The sequence below is a fragment of the Pleurodeles waltl genome, chromosome 6 (genome assembly GCF_031143425.1).
Source record: "Pleurodeles waltl isolate 20211129_DDA chromosome 6, aPleWal1.hap1.20221129, whole genome shotgun sequence".
Taxonomy (NCBI): domain Eukaryota; kingdom Metazoa; phylum Chordata; class Amphibia; order Caudata; family Salamandridae; genus Pleurodeles; species Pleurodeles waltl.
In genome coordinates, this window is record NC_090445.1 from 2,467,413 (window position 1) to 2,491,659 (window position 24,247).

Here is a 24,247-nt window from a genome sequence, read left to right on the forward strand (position 1 = left end):
AGGTCTTCATGAGAGCGCTAGGTGCAGGGTTTCATGAGAGTGTTAGGTGCAGGGCTTCATGAGCGCTAGATGCAGTGCTTGAGAGTGCTAGGTAGCAGTAGTTGAGAGTGCTGGGTACAGTGCTTGATGAGAGCACTAGGTACAGTGCTTCATGAGAGCGTGAGGTGCAGGGCTTCATGAGAGTGTTAGGTGCAGTGATTTGTGAGAGAATGCGAGGTGCAGGGCTTCATGAGAGCGCAAGGTGCAGAGCCCCATGAAAGCGTGAGGTGCAGGGCTTCATGAGAGCGCGAGGTGCAGGGCTTCATGAGAGTGTTAGGTGCAGTGATTCGTGAGAGCGCATGGTGCAGGGCTTCGTGAGAGGGCGGGATGCAGGGCTTCATGAGAGGGCGGGATGCAGGGCTTCATGAGAGGGCGGGATGCAGGGCTTCATGAGGGGGCGAGGTGCAGAGCTTCATGAGAACGCGAGGTGCAGGGCTTCATGAGAGCGGGAGCTGCAGGGCTTCATGAGAGTGTTAGGTGCAGTGATTCGTGCAATCGCTAGGTGCGGGCTTCTTGAGAGGGCGAGGTGCAGGGCTTCATGAAAGCGCAAGGTGCAGGGCTTCATGAAAGCGCAAGGTGCAGGGCTTCATGAGAGTGTTAGTTGCAGTGATTCGTGAGAGCGCGAGGTGCAGGGCTTCATGAGAGCGCGAGCTGCAGGGCTTCATGAGAGCGCGAGGTGCAGAGCCCCGTGAGAGCGCGAGGTGCAGAGTCTCATGAGATCGCGAGGTGCAGGGCTTCATGAGAGCGTGAGCTGCAGAGCCCCGTGAGAGCGCGAGGTGCAGAGCCTCACGAGGTGCAGGGCTTCATGAGAGCGCGAGGTGCAGAGTCTCATGAGATCGCGAGGTGCAGGGCTTCATGAGAGCGTGAGCTGCAGAGCCCCGTGAGAGCGCGAGGTGCAGAGCCTCACGAGGTGCAGGGCTTCATGAGAGCGCGAGGTGCAGGGCTTCATGAAATAACGAGGTGCAAGACCTCATAAGAGCACAAGGTGGAAGGCCTCAGAGCGCAAGGTGCGGAGCTTCATGAGGGCGCAAGGTGCAGGGCTTCATGAGACTGCTAGGCGCAGACATCTGTGAGAGTACTAGGTGCAGTGCTTCACAAGAGCACTAGGTGCAGTGCTTCACGAGAGCGCTAGGTGCAGTGCTTCATGAGCGCTAGATGCAGTGCTTGAGAGTGCTAGGTAGCAGTAGTTGAGAGTGCTAGGTACAGTGCTTGGTGAGAGCGCTAGGTGCAGTGCTCCATAAGAGTGCTAGGCGCAGACCTACATGAGAGCACTCTTGCTTCATGAGAGCGCTAGCTGTAGCTTCATGAGAACGCTAGGTGCAGTGCCCCATGAGAACGTGAGGTGCAGTGCTTTACAAGAGGGCTACATCCAGTGATTCATGAGAGCGTTAGGTGCAGAGCCTCATGAGAGCATTAGGTGCAGAGCCTCATGAGGGCGTTAGGTGCAGAGCCTCAGAGCACTAGGTGCAGGGCTTCGTGAGAGTGTTGGGTGCAGTGCTTCATGAGAGCGCGAGGTGCAGGGCTTCGTGAGAGTGTTAGGTGAAGTGATTCGTGAGAGCGATAGGTGCAGGGCTTCATGAGAGTGTTAGATGCAGTGATTCGTAAGAGCGCGAGGTGCAGGGCCTCGTGAGAGCGCGAGGTGCAGGGCTTCATGAGATCGATAGGTGCCGTGATTTGTGGGAGCGCGAGGTGCAGGGCCTCGTGAGAGCGTGAGGTGCAGTGATTCGTGAGAGCGCGAGGTGCTACGTTCGGCTCCAATAGTTGTGAAGGCCTTGTAAGGTTCATCCTCACGTTTTCAGACCTGGGGTTTGGGGGTTCGTCCCCCACACTCCAGCTTAGAGCCGGTGTGGGCTTCCTCAGAGCGCTCCTGCCCTTGTGGTGGTGGCAGGAGTCCTACCACAGAGTTTCAGTATCGAGCTGCACTTACATCGATCCACCGTGTGGAGTATCATCATGTCTTCCAGGTGAGGACATGTGCAGCTATGAACATTCCCCCTTCTCAGCCTAAAATCTGTTATTGTTCTGCTATCTCGTGGTTAATGTTACGGTTTGTTTTTACGTTTGGGTGTCGACCGGACTCATTATCCCATTAAGTGCAGACCCACAAAGCCCCCATATGTGACTTCCATTTTAGGTTACTGTTTTCTGGTTTGGGGTTCAGCGGTATCTGGGGGATCCGGAGGTCATCAAGGAGAGTAACATTGAGAGTTTGACTTTGAGTTCCAGTAACTCGAAGATCTGTTGAAGGTGCAGCTTTGTGGAACATGGAGAGAGGTGTTTGCCCCACAAGGTCAGAGAATGTGCACAGGAAAGATTGTCTGAGGCTCCTCAACACCGTCTGTTACTGTCAGCTTGGTGTCTAAGTGCCTCTAACCACAAACACCAGGTGCGTGTGTTCTGCCTCCTGAGAGACCATAAGTCAGAGTATTCTGAAAGAAAACTTTAGACGAGTGCACAGAGAATAGCTGATGTTGGTGCATAGGCCAAAAACTGACCCATCAGAAGCGACTGAACTAGAGACGCAAAGTCAGAAAGCACCTTTGAAATAGTAGACGGGTCTTTAGATTAGGATATTATTGGAGGCTCAGGGCAGATGCCATTCATATCCAGATCTCCAGGTAGTTGGATCCTGATCCTGACCTCCAGATAGTTGGATCTAGACTTCCAGATAGTTGGATTCTAACTTCCAGATAGTTGGATCCGGATCCTGATCTTGACCTCCAGATAGTTGGATCCTGATCCTGACCTCCAGATAATTGGATCCTGCCCTCCAGATAGTTGGACCCTGACCTCCGGAAAGTGGGATCCTGACCTCCAAATAATTTGATCCTGATCTTGTCCTCCAGATAGTTAGAATACTGATCCTCACGTCCAGATAGTTGGATTCTGACCTCCAGATAATTGGATCCTGACCTCCAGGTAGTTGGATCCTGATTCTGACCTCCAGATAGTTGGAATACTGATCCTGACCTCCAGATAGTTGGATCCTGACCTCCAGATAGTTGGATCTAGACTTCCAGATAATTGGATTCTAACTTCCAGATAGTTGGATCCAGATCCTGATCCTGACCTCCAAATAGTTGGATCCTGACCTCCAGATAGTTGAATCCTGACATCCAGATAGTTGGATCCTAATCCTGACCTCCAGATAGTTGGATCCTGACCTCCAGATAGTTGGATCCTGATCCTGACCTCTAGATAGTTGGATCCTAACCTCTAGATAGTTGGATCCTGACCTCTAGATAGTTGGATCCTGATCCTGACCTCTATATACTGTAGTTGGATCCTGATCCTGACCTCCAGATAGTTGAATCCAGATCCTGACCTCTGGACAGTTGGATGCCGACCTCCAGATAGTTGGATCTAGACTTCCAGATAGTTGGATCCAGATCCTGACCTCTAGATAGTTGGTTTCTGACCGCCAGATAGTTGGATCTAGACTTCCAGATAGTTGGATCCAGATCCTGAGCCTGACCTCCAGATAGTGGGATCCTAACCACCAGATAGTTGGATCCAGATCCTGACCTCTAGGTAGTTGGTTCCTAACCACCAGATAGTTGGATCCAGATCCTGAGCCTGACCTCCAGATAGTGGGATCCTGACCACCAGATAGTTGGATCCAGATCCTGACCTCCAGACATTTGGAGCCTGACTTCCAGATAGTTGGATGCGGATCCTGACTTCCAGATAGTTGGATGCGGATCCTGACCTCCAGATAGTTGGATGCGAATCCTGACCTCCAGATAGTTGGATGCGGATCCTGGCCTCCAGACAGTTAGATCCGGATCCTGACCTCCAGATAGTTAGATCTGGAACCTGCCCTTCAGATAGTTGGATCCTGACCTCCAGATAGTTGGATCCAGATCCTGACCTCCAAACAGTTGGTGCCTGAATTCCAGATAGTTGGATGCAAATCCTGACCTCCAGATAGTTGGATGCGGATCCTGACCTCCAGATAGTTAGATCCGGATCCTGCCCTCCAGATAGTTAGATCCGGATCCTGCCCTCCAGATAGTTAGATCTGGACCCTGCCCTCCAGATAGTTGGATCCTGACCTCCAGATAGTTGGATCCAGATCCTGACCTCCAGACAGTTGGAGCCTGAATTCCAGATAGTTGGATGCGAATCCTGACCTCCAGATAGTTGGATGCGAATCCTGACCTCCAGATAGTTGGATGCGAATCCTGACCTCCAGATAGTTGGATGCGGATCCTGACCTCCAGATAGTTAGATCTGGACCCTGCCCTTCAGATAGTTGGATCCTGACCTCCAGATAGTTACTTCTGAAACTGACAAGGCAGAAGAAGCACTTCCTGAAACAATTCTTACTAAGACTTACCAAACCAAAGACTACGATGCCATCAAAGATGATATGGGGCTGGCAAAGAAGGGCCTTTGAAGCTGACAGACCAAAGTTAAAGCTTTTTACAAAGAAAGAAAGTTCATGGAAGCCGAAAGACTTGAAGCCGAAAGAACATTCTATTGATGACGAAGTCAATAAGTCAGACCTGATTAAGGTCAAAAAGGCAAAGACAGATTGTAAGAAATTGGATTATTATTTGATACGTGTATTGAGTTTTCCAGCAGTTCTTGGGCCAGCGTATGGTTTTGGTCCCAACGCCTGCTGTTTCTCGTGCCACTCCAGAACTCCGGTTCTCTGTGGATTACCGGGGAATCAATGCAGACATTAAGACTGACGCGCACCCCATCCCCCGAGCTGATGAGCCCCTTGACCAGTTGGGAGCTGGCAAGTACCTAAGTACCTTGATTTTACCTCTGGGTACTGGCAGATCGCCCTGACTGAGAGGGCTAAAGAGAGGTTTGCATTATCCACACCAGATGGGCACTACCAGTTTAGGGTGATGCCCTTTGGGAAGAAGAATGCCCCGGCCACCTTTCAGAGGTTGGTCAACCAGGTGTTGGCTGGGCTGGATGATTTCAGTGCCACCTACCTGGATGACATTGCTGTCTTCAGTTCCACATGGGAGGAACACTTGCAACGCCTCTCTAAAGTGTTGGAGGCCCTGCAGAAGGCAGGCCTCACTATTAAGACAAGCAAGTGCCAAATAGGGAAGGATTCTGTGGTATACTTGGGACACCAGGTGGGGAGTGGCCAGTTGGCCCCCTCCAGGCAAAGATTGAAACCATTCTGGCTTGGGAGCCCCCCTCCCAAGATCCAGACTGAGGTTAGAGCCTTTTTAGGTCTCCCAGGATACTATAGGATGTTTGTCAAGGGGTATGGCACAATTGTTGCTCCCTTGACTGAGTTAATGTCCAAAAAGTAGCCCAGAAATGTGATCTGGACTGTCTCTTGCCAGACAGCTTTTCATGCCCTGAAGGCTGCCATGTGCACAGCACCTGTGCTGAATGCATCTGACTATTCCAAGGAGTTTTTTGTGCACACAGACGCCTCAGAGCATGGTATTGGGCAGTACTCTCACAGCTTAATGAAAAGGGCCTAGATCAGCCTGTAGCCTTCATTAGCAGGAGGTTACTTCCCCAGGAATGTAGGTGGAGTGCAATTGAGCGTGAAGCTTTTGCTGTGGTCTGGGCACTGAAGAAGCTAAGACACTACTTGTTTGGGACTCACTTCCGGGTTCAGACAGACCACAGGCCCCTCAGATGGCTAATGCAGATGAAGGGTGAAAATCCCAAATTGTTGAGGTCATCTATCTCCCTACAGGGAATGGACTTTATGGTGGTACACCGCCCGGGCACTGACCACGCCAATGCACATGGTCTGTCCAGATTCTTCTGCCTTAGTGATGAGAATTCCCATGAGGTTGGGTAGTTGCTCCCCACTTTTAGCTGGGAGGGACACATGTTAGACTTGGCATCATTGGCATGGTCTCCTCTAACTTTCTGCCTCTACTTCCCAGGTTGCTTCTGTGTGCTGGACTCTGTTTTTGCTGTTTTGTTTGCTCTGGACACTTTACCACTGCTGACCAATGCTAAAGTGTAAGTGTTCCCTGTATAAATTATATGTGTACATTGACTTATCCATGATTGGCATATTTGACTTACTGGTAAGTCCCTAGTACAATGCACTAGAGGTGCATCTTTTAGTGAAGTTGTTTTGTAGATTGTGTGTTTGAAAATGCAATTATTAGAAAGTGGGCATTTTCTTGCTTTAACCATTCCGTGACTCTGCTTGTTTGTGGATTCCGTGTCTGAGTCAGTTTGAGAGTTGGGCTGTTTGCACCTCTCCCTAGACAGTGACACAAAGGGAGCTGGGGGGTAGCCTGCATATCCTGATGAGCCATCTGTGCTAGGAGGGAGGGGAGGAGTGGTCACTCACACCTGAAAGGGCTGTGCCTGCCTCACACAATGCAGTCTCTGACCCCCTGGTGTGTGTCTGGGGCCTGGCCTGGGCCAGGCAGGATCTCACAAACAAGAGAGACTTCTCTTTGAAGTAGGCCTTCTTCAAAGGCAGAAAGGGGTATAAGAAGAGCACCCAAAACCCCTGAAAACCCGGTTACTTCTGGAACCAAGAGGAACCTCTGCCCGGGAGAAGAACTGGAGGAGGAGAACTGCCCCTTTGCCTGTGACTGTGCTTTGCTGGTGTGGTCGGGCCGGGCCAAACTCACCTCTCGCACCGGCAACAGTCTCTGGAACGGATGAATCCGAGACGTCACTTCCGCGTCTTCAGGTTGCCTCGGGAACGCCCTTGACATTGCTGACGAGTTTCCCTGTTGCCAGGGAAACGCCAGAACACATCCGGGACGCCGAGTATGGTAAAAGGGAACCCCGCGGACAGCCCAGGGGGAGAGAAGTAGGAGAGACAGAGGACGTACAGAGCAAGGAGACAGAGGACGTGTGGAGCGAGGCGAAAGAGGTTGTACCACGGACGGAGACGGAGGAGCGGAGTGTCGAGTTCCTGGAGGAAGGAGCCGAAGGAGAAGCCACGGAGAGGAAAAGACCGGAGCAGGAACACCCAGAAGCCAGCCACGGCCCGGAGGGTCGTGGCTTACAAAGGTACGGTCCATTCTAGGAACGGGGGAATTTAAAGTAAAGAAGACAGGGGGGAAGGGAACCGGGGAGTTGGGGAAGGCAATAAAGGAGGGGCCACAAGGGAAAGAGGGTTAAGGAAAAAGGAGACGGACTCTCACACGTAGACGTAAAACCCCGGTGTGCACGAGAAACCCCATACCGCGATTCCTTGTCCTGTGCACGGTTACCCCACACCTTACCTTATTCCTCACAACCCTTCCCCCTCGTTATAAGGAAAATAACCCCAGAAAACAACCCATCACTTACCTTGGCATTGTTCTGTTTTCCTTTTGCCGTCACTTACCTTATAGAATTAAGTATCAACCCCCAAAAAAAAACAAATCTATCATGTGAACCTCCTCAAGAAATGGGAAACAATAGAGGAGGTGGCCGAGACAGCGGAGAGGGGCTGTCTTGTCTCTAACAACAAGGAATTAGACATAGATTTATTCCCTTTTGAGAAACAGGGAAAAGAAAATATGCCTTCTGTCAACCCCTCTCTGACAACGTCCAAAAGGCAACAACTGTTCTCCTTGATAAACCAGTACCCTCATGTTTTTTCAGAAATACCCGGGAGAACTTCCCTGATCTTTCATAAAATAAAAACAACACCAGGACAAACTATCAGACTACGTCCTTATCGTATTCCCGAGGCTAGGAAACATATCATAGAAGAGGAAATAAAAAAAATGATGACCTTAGGAGTTATCGAACCCTCCAGTAGCCCGTGGAGCTCTCCGGTAGTCCTGGTTCCAAAACCGGACGGCTCAGTCCGATTTTGTATTGATTTTCGTAAACTCAACGCAGTATCAATGTTCTACACCTATCCCATTCCCCGAGTGGATGATGTCCTCGAAAAACTGGGGAAAGCCAAATATCTATCGACGTTAGACCTTACTAAAGGATACTGGCAGATTCCCCTTTTCCCAGAAGATAAAGAAAAAACGGCCTTCTCAACACAATCGGGTCTTTATCACTTTACAGTGTTACCTTTTGGTCTCCACGGAGCCCCAGCTACCTTTCAGAGATTAATGGATAGACTACTAAAACCTTTTAATACGTTCGCTGCAGCCTATCTAGATGATGTCGTTATTTTTAGCGACACTTGGTCTGACCACCTCCACCACCTCAACCAAATCTTTACCACATTAGCAGAAGCTGGATTGACGGCCAATCCCCAGAAGTGTATATTAGGAAACACAGACATACTGTACCTAGGGTATAAGATAAGCAATGGTACCATACAGCCACAAGTAAAGAAAGTAGAAGCCATTACCCAAGCCCCAACCCCTAAAACAAAAAAAGACTTACGTTCCTTCCTGGGTTTAGTGGGTTACTACCGTAGGTTTATCCCAGGATATTCCACCATTGCAGCCCCCCTGACAGATCTATTATCCAAACGTCATCCTAACAAGTTAGAACCCTTTTCGGTAGGTCAAAAGGCTAGCTTTGAACGGTTGAAATCCTCTCTTACATTGGACCCTATCTTACAATGTCCCGATATCACTAGGCCTTTCCATCTGTACACAGATGCTTCGAACGTGGGACTTGGGGCTGTACTCGCCCAGCCTGATGAAGAGGGCAGGGATCACCCGGTTGTGTTCATAAGCAGGAAGCTTCTTTCTCGCGAATGTCATTATCCTATCATTGAAAAGGAGTGCTTGGCCATTAAGTGGGCGGTGGAGACCCTGCAATATTACCTTCTGGGCAGGCCCTTTGTACTATATACCGATCACGCTCCCCTTACCTGGCTTGCCTCCCACAAGGATTCCAACTCTAGAATCTTATGATGGTTCCTTGAACTACAGCCTTTTGCCTTCCAGATTCGTCATGTCCCTGGTTCGCAACAGGGCCCTGCGGATTACTTGTCCCGATTTCCCTGTTCTTCTCCGGTCCTCGATCAGGACCTCTCTTGGGATGGGGTGTGTGGTCGGGCCGGGCCGGGCCAAACTCACCTCTCGCACCGGCAACAGTCTCTGGAACGGATAAATCCGAGACGTCACTTCCGCGTCTTCAGGTTGCCTCGGGAACGCCCTCGACATTGCTGACGCGTTTCCCTGTTGCCAGGGAAACGCCAGAACACATCCGGGACGGCGAGTACGGTAAAAGGGAACCCCGCGGACAGCCCAGGGGGAGAGAAGTAGGAGAGACAGAGGACGTACAGAGCAAGGAGACAGAGGACGTGTGGAGCGAGGCGAAAGAGGTTGTACCACGGACGGAGACGGAGGAGCGGAGTGTCGAGTTCCTGGAGGAAGGAGCCGAAGGAGGAGCCACGGAGAGGAAAAGACCGGAGCAGGAACACCCAGAAGCCAGCCACGGCCCCGGAGGGTCGTGGCTTACAAAGGTACGGTCCATTCTAGGAACGGGGGAATTTAAAGTAAAGAAGACAGGGGGGAAGGGAACCGGGGAGTTGGGGAAGGCAATAAAGGAGGGGCCACAAGGGGAAGAGGGTTAAGGAAAAAGGAGACGGACTCTCACACGTAGACGTAAAACCCCGGTGTGCACGAGAAACCCCATCACCGCGATTCCTTGTCCTGTGCACGGTTACCCCACACCTTACCTTATTCCTCACAACCCTTCCCCCTCGTTATAAGGAAAATAACCCCAGAAAACAACCCATCACTTACCTTGGCATTGTTCTGTTTTCCTTTTGCCGGTAATCCACGGGAGCCAGCCGCAGTACTCCGCATTCGCCGACCTAGGAGGAAAAGAAGGAATACAGAGTAACAAGGAAGGAAGAACCCAGAACCCTAAAGAACCCCAGTGCGGACGATAATTTTGTTTGGTTTTGGTTTTGATTGGACTTAATGGGAAAAGAAAAGGAGGAAAACAAATAAACCCTCGTGTTACTTACCATACTACCCGATCTCAGTCTGGTTTATACCGTTCAGCCTGCCACAGCGGGTTGGCCTGCAGTAGCTGCTTCTACCTGAGAGAGGACAAGGACTGACTTTTGTGTAACTTCCCACTGGTGAAGAATCTCCAAGGGCTTAAAACTGAGCTTGCCTCCTGTTGTTGAAGTCCCTGGGACAGCAAAGACTTCTCTCTGCCAGCACTTGGGCTTTCTGCTGAGAGTCCTGCCTGCCAAGTGGTGCCTTAACCTGTCTCTGGGCCCTTGAAAGGTGCAGCTGGTGGAAAAGGACAGAAACTTTCGACGCACCAGGCTCCTCGAGGCTGATAAACGATACACCGCCAGCCTCACAGCTAAAACCGACGATCCACCTGGATCGGGGCTGGGAGATCGATGCAACGTGACTGGAAAAACGATGCGCAACACCTGCAGCGGCTGCTGTTAATGACGCAAGCCCCCACGCAGCACGGTTTCCTGACACTGTGCGACCAGATTTCAACCCAACATCGCTGGGCGTGGAAAATCAGCGCAAAGCCTGTCTGGCCCCGGGGTGCCCGCCCGGGACCGATGCATCGCTCTCTTGCAGTAGAGAAGAAATGACGCACGCTGACCTAATCGGAGGAGGAATGGCGCAGGTTCTCGCTTGCGGGTGAGAAATAGATGCATCTCTGGCCTTTTTCAACGCACACTCACCCGTGCAGCTTTATTTTAAAGCTACTCAGACACTTTTTTGCGCTAACAACGTTCTCACTGTTTTCTAAGGATTTAAGACTCTTAGGCCCTCATTATGTAATTGGCAGTAAAAAACGCCTACCGCCGCTGCAACGGCTGCCAAAAGACCGTCGCCGCGGCTACTAGCCATCCGCGGTATTATGACCACAGCTGGATTTCCGCCAGAAGGATGTCCGAAATCCACCTGTGGCCATGCCGGCGGATGACGGTAAGGTGGCGCTGCTTCCACCAGCAGCGCCACGCCAGTAGACCGCCGCCAGCCGTATTATGACCCATAATACAGCCTGGCGATGTTCTGCTGGCAGACGCTGCTGGTGGCAGCACACTCCGTCCCGTCTCCTGCCGGAGGACCCCCTAAACACAGGTAAGTGGGTGCTCCGACAGGGGAGAGGGGTGGGGGGTGTTTTGTGTGTGTGTGTGGGGGGGGGCATGTGTGAATGTACGTGCATGTATGCGGGTGTGTGTTCCGTGTTGAATGTGTGTGCATGTATGGAGATGTGAGTGCATGTATGTATGAAAGTGTGTGCAGATGTGTGTGTGAATGGATGGATGCATGCGTGGATGAATGTGGGAATAGGAGTGTGTGTGCGTGTGTGAAGGGAGGGGCGTGAACGAAGGAGGGGTTGAAGAGGCGGGGGGGAACTGGGGAGGGGATGGGGTGGAGAAGACCTCTATTAGTGGCAGGTAAGGGAATCCCTGTCACCGATAGTGCCTACTGCCATGGTTTTCATGGCGGTAAGGGAGCCAAGGAAACCATGGTAGTAGGCGTGGTCATTATCCCGCAGGCGGCACAGTGACAGCCGCTGGGCTGGAGATATCAACCGTTACTGCCATGGCGGTCGGTGTGGTACATTGGCGGTTTGGCTTCAGCCAAACCGCCAATGTCATAATATGGTGGAGGGTACCGCCAGCCTGTTGGCAGTACTTTCCACCATATTACTGCCAACCGCCAGGGTCATAATGAGGGCCTTATTCTTTATAAAATTCATATCTTGACTTGTTTAGGTTGGATTTTTGTCGTTTTGGTCTTGTTTGGTTAGCTAAAGATTACCTATTTTTCTAAACCTTTGTTGTGTTATTTTGTAGTGTTTCAACTGAGTTACTGTGTGTGGTGGTACAAATGCTTTACACCTTGCTTCTGAAGTTAAGTCTGCCTGCTTGTGCCAAGCTACCAAGGGGGAGAGCGGGGGTTAACTGAGGATGATTCTTCTTTACCCTGACTATAGTGAGGGTTGATCACATGCTATGCATATCCATTTCGACATCTAGTGTTGGCCTCGGAGTGTTACAAGTTATTTTTCTTTGAAGAAGTCTTTTCGGAGTCACAGGATCAAATGACTCCTCCTCTCGGTTCGATTGCGCATGAGCATCGACTTTTTTGTTAGATTGTTTTCTTTCCACTATCGGGTTTGGACATGTTTCCTCTCGCTCCCAGATTTCGATTTGGAAAACTTTAGAAAACATTCCCTTTCGTTGGTATTGTCTCGATCGCGTTCTCCATCTAGCATCGAACCAGCAGTACCGTCGGAAAATCACTTTGTTCGCCCTTCGGGGCGCGCGCCCCCAACTCAGGCCAATTCGGGCCGACCACGTGGAGAGCCTGATGGATCGGACTCCATTCTAGTTCTGCCCTCGGTGCCACGCTAAGTACCCATATACAGACCAGCATTTGGTTTGCAACTTGTGCCTTTCTCCAGACCATCGGGAGGAAAACTGTGAGGCCTGTCGATCGTTCCGATCAAAAAAGACTCTTAGAGATTGAAGAGCACGAAGGCTTGAAATGGCGTCAAAGAGCAGTGAACATCTCAACGTCACCGAAAAAGAGCAGGCGTAGACAGCAGTCTCTATCTGAGACACAGACTCCAAACAGGAATCCGAAGACGACAGACCCATCACAGCTGTCCAGCATGTGAGTACGTCTCCCCCTGCACCCCCACACAAAAAACATCATAAGGCCTTGGGTACACCACTGCCGGAAGGCCATGGTTCGGCCCGAAAAAAGACTGCCGGTGACCGACCTCCGGGTTCGGCGCCGAAAAAGGCCACTCCTCCGACCACTAAAGAGCCGAGTAAAACTATAAAGGGCTCCATTTCGGACTCCAGCAGGAAACACCAAGTTTCGGAGTCGAAAATTAGAACGGGAGCTTGGGTACCGAGACCTTCCACAACATTTTCGATACCGAAAAAACAGACTTCGGAACCGAAAAAGACTTCTTATACAGAGGAGAAAGGACTTTCCAAAAAATTACGAGAAAGCCATAAAACCTCTGAGGAAGAGTCGGACATTGAGCCCATTCTACAAATTATGGATGAGAGACCATCTAGGATGCACATCCATAAAGTGACAGGGAGAATTATTACAGCACCTCCTCTAAAAACAAAGAGAAAGCTGGCATTCCAAGAAGAACTGGACACTGCACAGCCACCAGCTAAAGTGCCAAAGCAAAAAGAGAAGCAAGTACCCCCTCAGTCTTCTCATTCTCCACAGCTATCCCTCTCCTACACCAGCCCTCCTCCAATGCCTTCTCCAACACACTCTTTTTATTCGCAGGAAGACATAGTAGATCCATGGGACCTTTGTGACCCTGATCCCATCCCAGATAACGACCCAGACACCCACCCATCCATACCATCTCCACCTGAAGGTACCTCAGTATACAGTCAGGTCGTAGCCAGGGCTGCAGCTTACCATGGGGTAACAATGCACACTGAACCGTTGGAAGAAGAGTTTTTGTTTAATACATTATCTTCAACACATTCTAGGTACCAATGCCTCCCAGTGTTACCAGGCATGGTATAACACGCAGACCCAACTTGTAATGAGCCTGTGAAATCCAGAATCATCACACCTAGAATAGAAAAGAAATATATGCCTGGACCCTCTGACCCAGATTATATTACTCAGGTACCTACAGATTCAGTGGTGGTTAGTGCAGCACGAAAGAGGGCAAATAGCCAGCCTTTAGGAGACGCACCGCCTCCTGATAAAGAAAGAGGGAGTTTGACGCTGCAGGGAAAAGAGTTGCGTCCCAGGAAGCAAATCAATGGAGAATAGCTCATTCTCAAGCACTGCTAGCCCGCTATGATCGAGCTCACTGGGATGAGATGCAGGATATCACACAGCATCTCCCAAAAGAACACCAAAAACGGGCACAACAAGTGGTAGAGGAAGGGCAAGCTATGAGTAACAGCCAGATAAGATCTGCCCTTGATGCTGCTGATACCGCTGCAAGGAGTGTAAACACGGCCATCACATCAGAAGACATGCATGGCTACGCTCCTCTGGTTTTAAACCAGAAATTCAACATGCTGTACTTAACATTCCTTTTGATAAAAAGCACCTCTTTGGGCCAGAAGTGGACACTACAATTGAGAAATTAAGAAAAGACTCTGATACAGCAACAAGAATGGGTGCTTTGTACACCACACCATATAGGGGGTCATTTCGTAAGCCTCAGTTTCGGGGATGTTTTAGAGCACAATTCTCCGAGGCTTCTACCTCACAAACAAAGCAACCATATCAAACCCAGTACCAGCGAGGTGGGTTTAGAGGAACATACAGAGGCCAATACTCTAGAAATAGAGGTAAATTCCAAACCTCTAAACAACCAACAAAACAACCAAAGCAGTGACTTCCTTTCCTCCCTTCCACTCCCTAATACCCCCCACTGCTGTGGGGGGTATTATCAGTTATCCGCAATGGCTGTTGCCAAGAATTGATAAACACCCCCCCAAACATTCCGCCAAGATATCACAAGTTATCCCCCGAACATACAGCTCTGTTACAACAAGAGGTTCAATCTCTACTACTCAAACAAGCAATAGAATTAGTTTCACAGTCCCAACAAGAAACAGGAGTATACTCACAATAATTTCCTAATTGCCAAAAAAGACGGCACCGTCAGGCCAATATTAGACCTCAGGCCCCTCAATTTTTACATCTTGTCAGAACATTTTCACATGGTAACTCTGCAAGATGTTATTCCACTGCTACAAAAACAAGATTTTATGTCTGCCCTAGACCTCAGAGATAAGTATTTCCACATACCCATCCACCCTGCTCACAGAAAATATCTCAGGTTTGTCATACAAGAAAAACACTACCAGTTCAAAGTGTTACCTTACAGCATAACAACAGCTCCAAGGGTGTTCACAAAGTGTCTAGCGGTAGTAGCAGCAAACTTAAGAAGACAACACTGTAGGAAGCTGGACTGGGTTGTAGTGAGTACCAAGGGGTACTTGCACCTTGCACCAGGCCCAGTTATCCCTTATTAGTGTATAGGGTGTCTAGCAGCATAGGCTGATAGATAATGGTAGCTTAGCAGAGCAGCTTAGGCTGAACTAGGAGACGAGTGAAGCTCCTACAGTACCACTTAGTGTCATATGCACAATATCATAAGAAAACACAATACACAGATATTCTAAAAATAAAGGCACTTTATTTTTATGACAATATGCCAAAAGTATCTCAGTGAGTACCCTCAGTATGAGTATAGCAAATATACACAAGATATATGTACACAATACCAAAATATGCAGTAATAGTATTAGAAAACAGTGCAAACAATGTATAGTTACAATAGGATGCAATGGAGACACATAGGGATAGGGGCAACACAAACCATATACTCCAAAAGTGGAATGTGAATCACGAATGGACCCCAAACCTATGTGACCTTGTAGAGGGTCGCTGGGACTATTAGAAAATAGTAAGGGTTAGAAAAATAGCCCACCCCAAGACCCTGAAAAGTGAGTGCAAAGTGCACTAAAGTTCCCCAAAGGACATAGAAGTCGTGATAGGGGAATTCTGCAGGAAAGACACAAACCAGCAATGCAACAACGATGGATTTCCAGTCGAGGGTACCTGTGGAACAAGGGGACCAAGTCCAAAAGTCACAAGCAAGTCGGAGATGGGCAAATGCCCAGGAAATGCCAGCTGTGGGTGCAAAGATGCTGCTACTGGACAGTAGAAGCGTAGGTTTCTGCAAGAACGACAAGGGCTAGAGACTTCCCCTTTGGAGGACGGATCCCTCACGCCGTGGAGAGTCGTGCAGAAGTGTTTTCCCGCCGAAAGACCGCCAACAAGCCTTGCTAGCTGCAAATCGTGCTGTAAGGGTTTTTGGATGCTGCTGTGGCCCAGGAGGGACCAGGATGTCGCCAATTGCATCTGGGGACAGAGGGGCCGTCGAGCAAGACAAGGAGCCCTCTCAGCAGCAGGCAGCACCCGCAGAAGTGCCAGAAACAGGCACTACGAGGATGCGTGAAACGGTGCTCACCCGAAGTCGCACAAAGGAGTCCCACGTCGCCGGAGAACAACTTAGGAGGTCGTGCAATGCAGGTTAGAGTGCCGTGGACCCAGGCTGGACTGTGCACAAAGGATTTCCGCCGGAAGTGCACGGAGGCCGGAGTAGCTGCAAAAGTCGCGGTTCCCAGCAATGCAGTCTGGCGGGGGGAGGCAAGGACTTACCTCCACCAAACTTGGACTGAAGAGTCACTGGACTGTGGGAATCACTTGGACAGAGTTGCTGGATTCAAGGGACCTCGCTCGTCGTGCTGAGAGGAGACCCAAGGTACCGGTGATGCAGTTCTTTGGTGCCTGCGGTTGCAGGGGGACGATTCCGTCGACCCACGGGAGATTTCTTCGGAGCTTCTAGTGCAGAGAGGAGGCATACTACCCCCACAGCATGCACCACCAGGAAAGCAGTCGAGAAGGTGGCTGGATCAGCGTTACAGAGTTGGAGTAGTCGTCTTTGCTACTATGTTGCAGTTTTGCAGGCTTCCAGCGCGGTCAGCAGTCAATTCCTTGGCAGAAGGTGAAGAGAGAGATGCAGAGGAACTTGGATGAGCTCTTGCATTCATTATCTAAGGAATCCCAAGAGACAGAGACCCTAAATAGCCAGAAAAGAGGGTTTGGCTACCTAGGAGAGAGAATAGGCTAGCAACACCTGAAGGAGCCTATCAGAAGGAGTCTCTGACGTCACCTGGTGGCACTGGCCACTCAGAGCAGTCCAGTGTGCCAGCAGCACCTCTGTTTCCAAGATGGCAGAGGTCTGGAGCACACTGGAGGAGCTCTGGGCACCTCCCAGGGGAGGTACAGGTCAGGGGAGTGGTCACTCCCCTTTCCTTTGTCCAGTTTCGCGCCAGAGCAGGGCTAAGGGGTCCCTGAACCGGTGTAGACTGGCTTATACAGAAATGGGCACCAAATGTGCCCATGAAAGCATTTCCAGAGGCTGGGGGAGGCTACTCCTCCCCTGCCTTCACACCATTTTCCAAAGGGAGAGGGTGTAACACCCTCTCTCAGAGGAAGTTCTTTGTTCTGCCATCCTGGGCCAGGCCTGGCTGGACCCCAGGAGGGCAGAAGCCTGTCTGAGGGGTTGGCAGCAGCAGCAGCTGCAGTGAAACCCCGGGAAAGGCAGTTTGGCAGTACCAGGGTCTGTGCTACAGACCACTGGGATCATGGGATTGTGCCAACTATGCCAGGATGGTATAGAGGGGGCAATTCCATGATCATAGACATGTTACATGGCCATATTCGGAGTTACCATTGTGAAGCTACATATAGGTAGTGACCTATATGTAGTGCACGCGTGTAATGGTGTCCCCGCACTCACAAAGTCCGGGGAATTGGCCCTGAACAATGTGGGGGCACCTTGGCTAGTGCCAGGGTGCCCTCACACTAAGTAACTTAGCACCCAACCTTTACCAGGTAAAGGTTAGACATATAGGTGACTTATAAGTTACTTAAGTGCAGTGTAAAATGGCTGTGAAATAACGTGGACGTTATTTCACTCAGGCTGCAGTGGCAGGCCTGTGTAAGAATTGTCAGAGCTCCCTATGGGTGGCAAAAGAAATGCTGCAGCCCATAGGGATCTCCTGGAACCCCAATACCCTGGGTACCTCAGTACCATATACTAGGGAATTATAAGGGTGTTCCAGTAAGCCAATGTAAATTGGTAAAAATGGTCACTAGCCTGTTAGTGACAATTTGGAAAGAAATGAGAAAGCATAACCACTGAGGTTCTGATTAGCAGAGCCTCAGTGAGACAGTTAGTCACTACACAGGTAACACATTCAGGCACACTTATGAGCACTGGGGCCCTGGGTTACCAGGGTCCCAGTGACACATACAACTAAAACAACATATATACAGTGAAAAATGGGGGTAACATGCCAGGCAAGATGGTATTTTCCTACAAACACATCCATGCCTTTCCATATCTAAATGATTGGCTAATAAAATCAAACAATCCTACACAATGCCAAAAACATATATGTTATGTGATAGAAACTCTGCACACCCTAGGATTTTCTATAAACTACCAAAAGTCACACCTTCAACCATCACAAGTACAACCGTATCTAGGTGCTATCCTAAATACTCCACTATCTCTAGCGTATCCAAATATCCAAAATCTAATTCCACTTATAGAGCCAAATCAACAATGCACTGTAAGATTTATCATGAAGATTTTAGGAATGATGGCATCTTGCATAGCAATAGTCCCACATGCAAGATTCAACATGAGGCCCTTACAACAGTGCCTTGCACGACACTGGCCACAGGCACACGGTCAGCTTCAAGATCTAGTGTTGATAGACCGCCAAACACAAATGTCCCTTCAATGGTGGAATCGCAGCAGTTTAATGAAGGGGCGGTCGTTTCAAGACCCTGTGCCTCAGACCATGATCACAACAGACGCATCAATGATTGGTTGGGGAGATCACCTAAACAATCAAACTATTCAAGGTCAATGGGATGTCAAACAGAAACAGCTACACATAAACCAGTTAGAATTATTGGCTGTGTTCCTTGCCCTAAAAGCATTTCATCCTCTTCTCAAACAGAAGAATGTTCTCATAAAAACAGACAACATGACAACCATGTATTATCTCAACAAGCAAGAAGGGACACATTCATCTCAATTGTCCCTGCTAGCTCAAACAATTTGGAAATGGGCAATTCACAATCAAATTCACCTAAAAGCGCAGTACATTCCAGGGATAGACAATCAGTTGGCAGATGTCCTCAGCAGAAATCACCAACAAACTCACTAATGGGAGATTCACCCCCAAGTACTTCAACAGTACTTTCAAAGGTGGGGAACACCAGACATAGGGGGTCATTCTGACAACGACCGCGGAAGCACCGCCAACAGGCTGGCGGTGCTTCCTGGGCCATTCTGACCGCGGCGGTAAAGCCGCGGTCAGAAAAGGGGAACCAGCGGTTTCCCGATGGTTTCCCCGCCGCCATGGGGATTCCGACCCCCTTCCCGCCATCCCGTTCCTGGCGGTTTTTACCGCCAGGAACAGGATGGCGGGAACGGGTTGCACTGCCCATGCCACTGGCATGGGCAGTGCAGGGGCCCCCTAACAGGGCCCCATAATGATTTTCAGTGTCTGCTTTGCAGACACTGAAAATCGCGACGGGTGCCACTGCACCCGTCGCACGCCAGCAACTCCGCCGGCTCCATTCGGAGACGGCTTTATCGTTGCTGGGTCTTTCCCGCTGGGCCGGCGGGCGGCCTTTTGGCGGTCGCCCGCCGGCCCAGCGGGAAAGCCAGAATGGCCGGTGCGGTCATTCGGCGGTTCCCGCCAGGCGGGCGGCTACCGCCGCCCGCCGCGGTTGGAATGACCGCCATAGATCTATTTGCAACAAGCGAAAACACAAAATGCCAAAACTTCGCATCCAGACACCCACATCCCCTATCCAAGGGCAATGCTCTATGGATCAATTGGTCAGGGATGTTTGCTTACGCTTTCCCCCCTCTCCCACTCCTTCCGTTTCTAGTCAACAAGTTGCGTCAAACTTCACTCAACATGATATTCATAGCACCAACATGGGCACGTCAGCCGTGGTACACAACATTACTAGATCTATCTGTAGTACCTCACTCCAAACTCCCACACAGATCAGATTTGCTAACACAAAACAAAGGTCAAATCAGACATCCAGACCCCAATGCTCTCAATCTAGTGATTTGGCTCCTGAAGTCATTGAATTTAGATACTTAAAACTTTCATCTGAATGTATGGAAGTCATTAAACAAGCAAGAAAACCCACTACTAGACAGTGCTACGCAAACAAGTGGAACAGATTTGTCTACTATTGTCAATCTAAAAACATCGATCCACTTACAGCATCAAGACAAGATATTGAATGTTACTTACTTCATTTCCAAAAATTAAATTTGGCTTTTTCCTCCATAAAAATACATCTCACTGCAATATCTGCATACTTACAAACTATTCAACATAGTTCTTTATTCAGAGTTCCTGTTATTAAAGCCTTCATGGAGGGTTTAAAACGCATCATTCCACCAAGAACACCACCGGTTCCATCATGGAATTTAAATATTGTACTTACCAGACTCATGGGCCCACCTTTTGAACCCATGCACTCTTGCCAAATTACATTTTTAACGTGGAAGATTGCCTTCCTTGTGGCCATTACTTCTTTAAGAAGAGTTAGTGAAATACAAGCTTTCACTCTTGAAGAACCTTTTTTCCAAGTACACAAACATAAGGTTGTACTAAAAACAAATCCAACATTTCTACCAAAAGTAGTATCTCCTTTTCACATCAATCAAACAGTGGAATTGCCAGTCTTCTTTCCACAGACAGACTCTGTGGCAGAAAGAGCTCTTCATACCCTAGATCTAAAAAGTGCTCTTATGTACTACATAGGCAGAACTAAACATTTTAGGAAAACAAAACAACTTTTTGTAGCTTTCCAACAGCCATATACAGGCAATCCTATATCAAAACAAGGCTTAGTAAGATGGATTTTTGATTTGTACAAACTTGTTATGTCAAAGCAAAAGGACAACTTTTAGTCACTCCTAGAGCACATTCTACAAGAAAGAAGGGTGCGACAATGGCATTTTTAGGAAACATACCAATGGCTGATATATGTAAAGCAGCTACATGGTCAACACCTCATACATTTACAAAACACTACTGTGCTGATGTTTTCTCACAACCACAAGCCTCTGTAGGCCAAGCTGTCTTACAATATGGATATGCAGAGCATGTGAATCTGCAGCACAACATGCCAATAACAGATGTACACTGGGTAAGTGACATTTTCCATATATATATATATATATGTTTGATGGCATGTGTAGCTGCAGATACACATGCTGTGCATTATCCTGCCATCTAGTGTTGGGCTCGGAGTGTTACAAGTTGTTTTTCTTCGAAGAAGTCTTTTCGAGTCACAAGACCGAGGGACTCCTCCCTTTCAACTCCATTGCGCATGGGCGTCAACTCCATCTTAGATTGTTTTTTTTCCGCCATTGGGTTCGGAGGTGTTCCTCTTCGCTCCGGGTTTCGGTTTGGAAAAGTTAGTTAACAATCGGAAAATTCAACCGCATTGTTTGCGCTCGGTATCGGGTTAGTGATAGCACATCGACACCGAAGAAAAGAAGAGCTCCGGCAGCCCTTTGGGGCTTCCACTCCTCGGCGGGGCCGGGTCGGCCCGACCGCGTGCGTCTTCAAGGCTCATGGAATGGACCCCATTCCGCCAAAAAGGTTTCTTCAGAGCCGAAAAAGACTGCTGAAAAGGTTTCGGTGCCGAAGCACGTAGCCTCGGAGCCGAAACAAAGCTCCTATACGGACGAACAGGGCCTTTCTTCACAACTACAAGGCCACAAGTTTGAACAAGAACTGGGCATGGGAGAGCCAGACCATACCCAGAGGAGGCTCCATACACAGAAAGACACGGGGAAAATCAGAACTCTTCCCCCAATTAAGATGAAGCGGAAGCTCGCATTCCATGAGGCGGAAATGCAGCCAAAAGCAAAAGTGGCTAAAGAAAAAACACCACCACAGTTTTCTCCACAGCCATCGCCACCGCACTCACCACATCTGTCCCCAGTAGCAACACCCCCAATGATGCAGTCAACAACGCACACAGGGATGAGCCAAGATGACCCAGATGCATGGGATCTGTACGATGCACCAGTCTCTGATAATAGTCCGGATTGCTACCCGGCAAGGCCATCACCACCAGAGGACAGTACTGCTTACATGCAGGTGGTTTCCAGGGCAGCTACTTTCCATAACGTAGCATTGTATTCAGAACCTATAGAAGATGAATTCTTGTTTAATACCCTGTCATTAACACACAGCCTATACCAAAGTTTGCCAATGTTACCAGGCATGTTAAAACACGCCAAACAGGTGTTTCAAGACCCAGTCAAGAGCAGAGCCATCACAACTAGGGTGGAGAAGAAATATAAACCTCCCCCTACGGACCCTGTGTACATTACGCAACAGCTAACTCCTGATTCGGTGGTAGTAGGAGCAGCCTACTCACAAACTTCTGGGGACGCACCACCGCCCGACAAAGAAAGTCGGAAATTCGATGCAGCAGGCAAAAGGGTGGCAGCACAAGCAGCCAATCAATGGCGAATTGCCAATTCACAAGCTCTACTGGCAAGATACGACAGGGCACATTGGGACGAAATGCAACATTTAATCGAACACCTTCCTAAAGAGTTCCAGAAGCGTGCCCAACAGGTTGTGGAGGAGGGCCAAAGTATATCCAACAACCAAATAAGGTCGGCTATGGACTCAGCAGACACGGCGGCCAGAACAGTAAACACGGCGGTCACCATTCGGAGACACGCGTGGCTACGTACCTCCGGATTTAAGCCAGAAATCCAGCAGGCTGTGCTGAATATGCCTTTCAACGAACAACAATTGTTTGGGCCGGAGGTGGATACAGCAATAGAAAAACTGAAGAAAGACACTGACACGGCCAAAGCCATGGGCGCGCTCTATTCCCCACAGAGCAGAGGCACTTTTAGGAAGCCATACTTTAGAGGGGGGTTTCGGGCCCAAACCACAAAGCCTTCCACCTCACAGGCCAGACCCACATTCCAGGGCCAATATCAAAGGGGAGGTTTTCGGGGACAATATAGGGGTGGACAGTTCCCTAAAATAAGAGGGAAATTCCAAAGCCCAAAAACCCCACAAACTAAACAGTGACTCCAACCTCACGAACCCCCACCACACAACACCAGTGGGGGGGAGACTCACAGATTATTACCAGGATTGGAAACACATAACTACGGACTCGTGGGTCCTAGCCATTATCCAACATGGTTATTGCATAGAATTCCTACAATTACCACCAAATGTGCCTCCAAGAGCACACAACATGTCCAAACAGCACTTAGATCTGTTACAACTAGAAGTCCAAGCATTGTTGCAAAAAAAAGCAATAGAACTAGTACCCAAACATCAAAGAGGAACAGGTGTTTACTCCCTGTATTTCCTAATTCCAAAAAAGGACAAAACACTGAGACCCATATTAGACCTCAGAACACTAAGGGGGTCATTCCGACCCTGGCGGCCGGCGGTTTGCTGGCGGGAACACCGCCAACAGGCTGGCGGTGTCCCGCCAGCTATTATGACCGTGGCGCAAAAGCCACGGCCATACCGCCTAACCGCCAGGTTTCCGCCTGGCGGTCATAATCCCCAGGGCAGCGGTGCAAGCACCGCTGCCCTGGGGATTATGAGTCCCCGACCGCCAGCCTGTCCGTGGTGGTAGACACCGCCATGGAAAGGCTGACGGTAAAGGGACGCACGGGGCCCCTGGGGGCCCCTGCACTGGCGTAGCCCGTCGCGCTTTTCACTGCCCGAATTTCGGGCAGTGAAATGCGCGACGGGTGCTACTGCACCCACTGCACATCAACATTGCCGCCAGCTCTATTACGAGCCGGCGGCAATGTTGATGTGCCATTTCCGCTGGGCCAGCGGATGGTAACGCTGTTACCGTCCGCTGGCCCAGCGGAAATGTCGGAGTAGGGAGGCATGAATACCACCGGCAATGGCGGTATTCTGTCTCCCCCGGCCTCGACGGTCTGGAAAAAAGACCGCCGAGGTCAGAATGATCACCTAAATCTTTACATCAAATCAGATCATTTTCACATGGTGACACTTCAAGACGTGATTCCCTTGCTCAAACAACAGGACTACATGTCAACATTAGATCTCAAGGACGCTTACTTCCACATACCCATACATCCTTCCCACAGGCAATACTTGAGGTTTGTAATCCAAGAAGTACATTACCAATTCAAAGTGTTACCGTTCGGGATAACAACAGCACCAAGAGTATTCACAAAATGCCTTGCGGTAGTAGCTGCTCATATCACGAGGCAGAACATGCACGTATTCCCTTACCTAGACGATTGGTTAATCAAAACCAACACTCAGCAACAGTGTCTTCAACACACAAAATACGTCATAGAAAGCCTTCACAAGCTAGGGTTCTCAATAAACTACCAAAAATCACATTTACAACCGTGTCAAATACAACAATACTTAGGAGCAACAATCAACACACAAAAAGGGATTACCACTCCAAGTCCACAAAGGGTACAAGCATTCCAAAATGTAATACTAAACATGCACCCAAACCAACACTATCAAGTGAGGTTTGTGATGAAACTTTTAGGCATGATGTCTTCATGCATAGCCATTGTCCCAAACGCAAGACTACACATGCGGCCCTTACAACTGTGCCTAGCAACACAATGGACACAAGCACAGGGTCACCTTCAAGATCTAGTGTTGCTAGACCGCCAAACACACTCCTTGCTTCAATGGTGGGATCCTATGAATTTA

The 24,247-nt window shown here is 49.4% G+C and overlaps 1 protein-coding gene across 2 annotated transcripts in view; it reads left to right on the top strand.

The window, feature by feature from the left end:
* The window catches only part of EEIG1 (estrogen-induced osteoclastogenesis regulator 1), a 323,245-nt gene that overhangs the window by 274,923 nt on the left and 24,075 nt on the right, over positions 1–24,247 (top strand). The window contains exon 11 of one of the 2 annotated variants that reach the window (XM_069236930.1): positions 5,919–6,029. The exons of the other annotated variant lie outside the window; for it this stretch is intronic. Coding sequence (XP_069093031.1) covers positions 5,919–5,994 — 76 coding nt within the window. The 3' untranslated portion in view covers positions 5,995–6,029. Of the gene's footprint in view, positions 1–5,918; positions 6,030–24,247 lie in introns of those variants that run through there. 2 annotated transcript variants of the gene reach the window in all.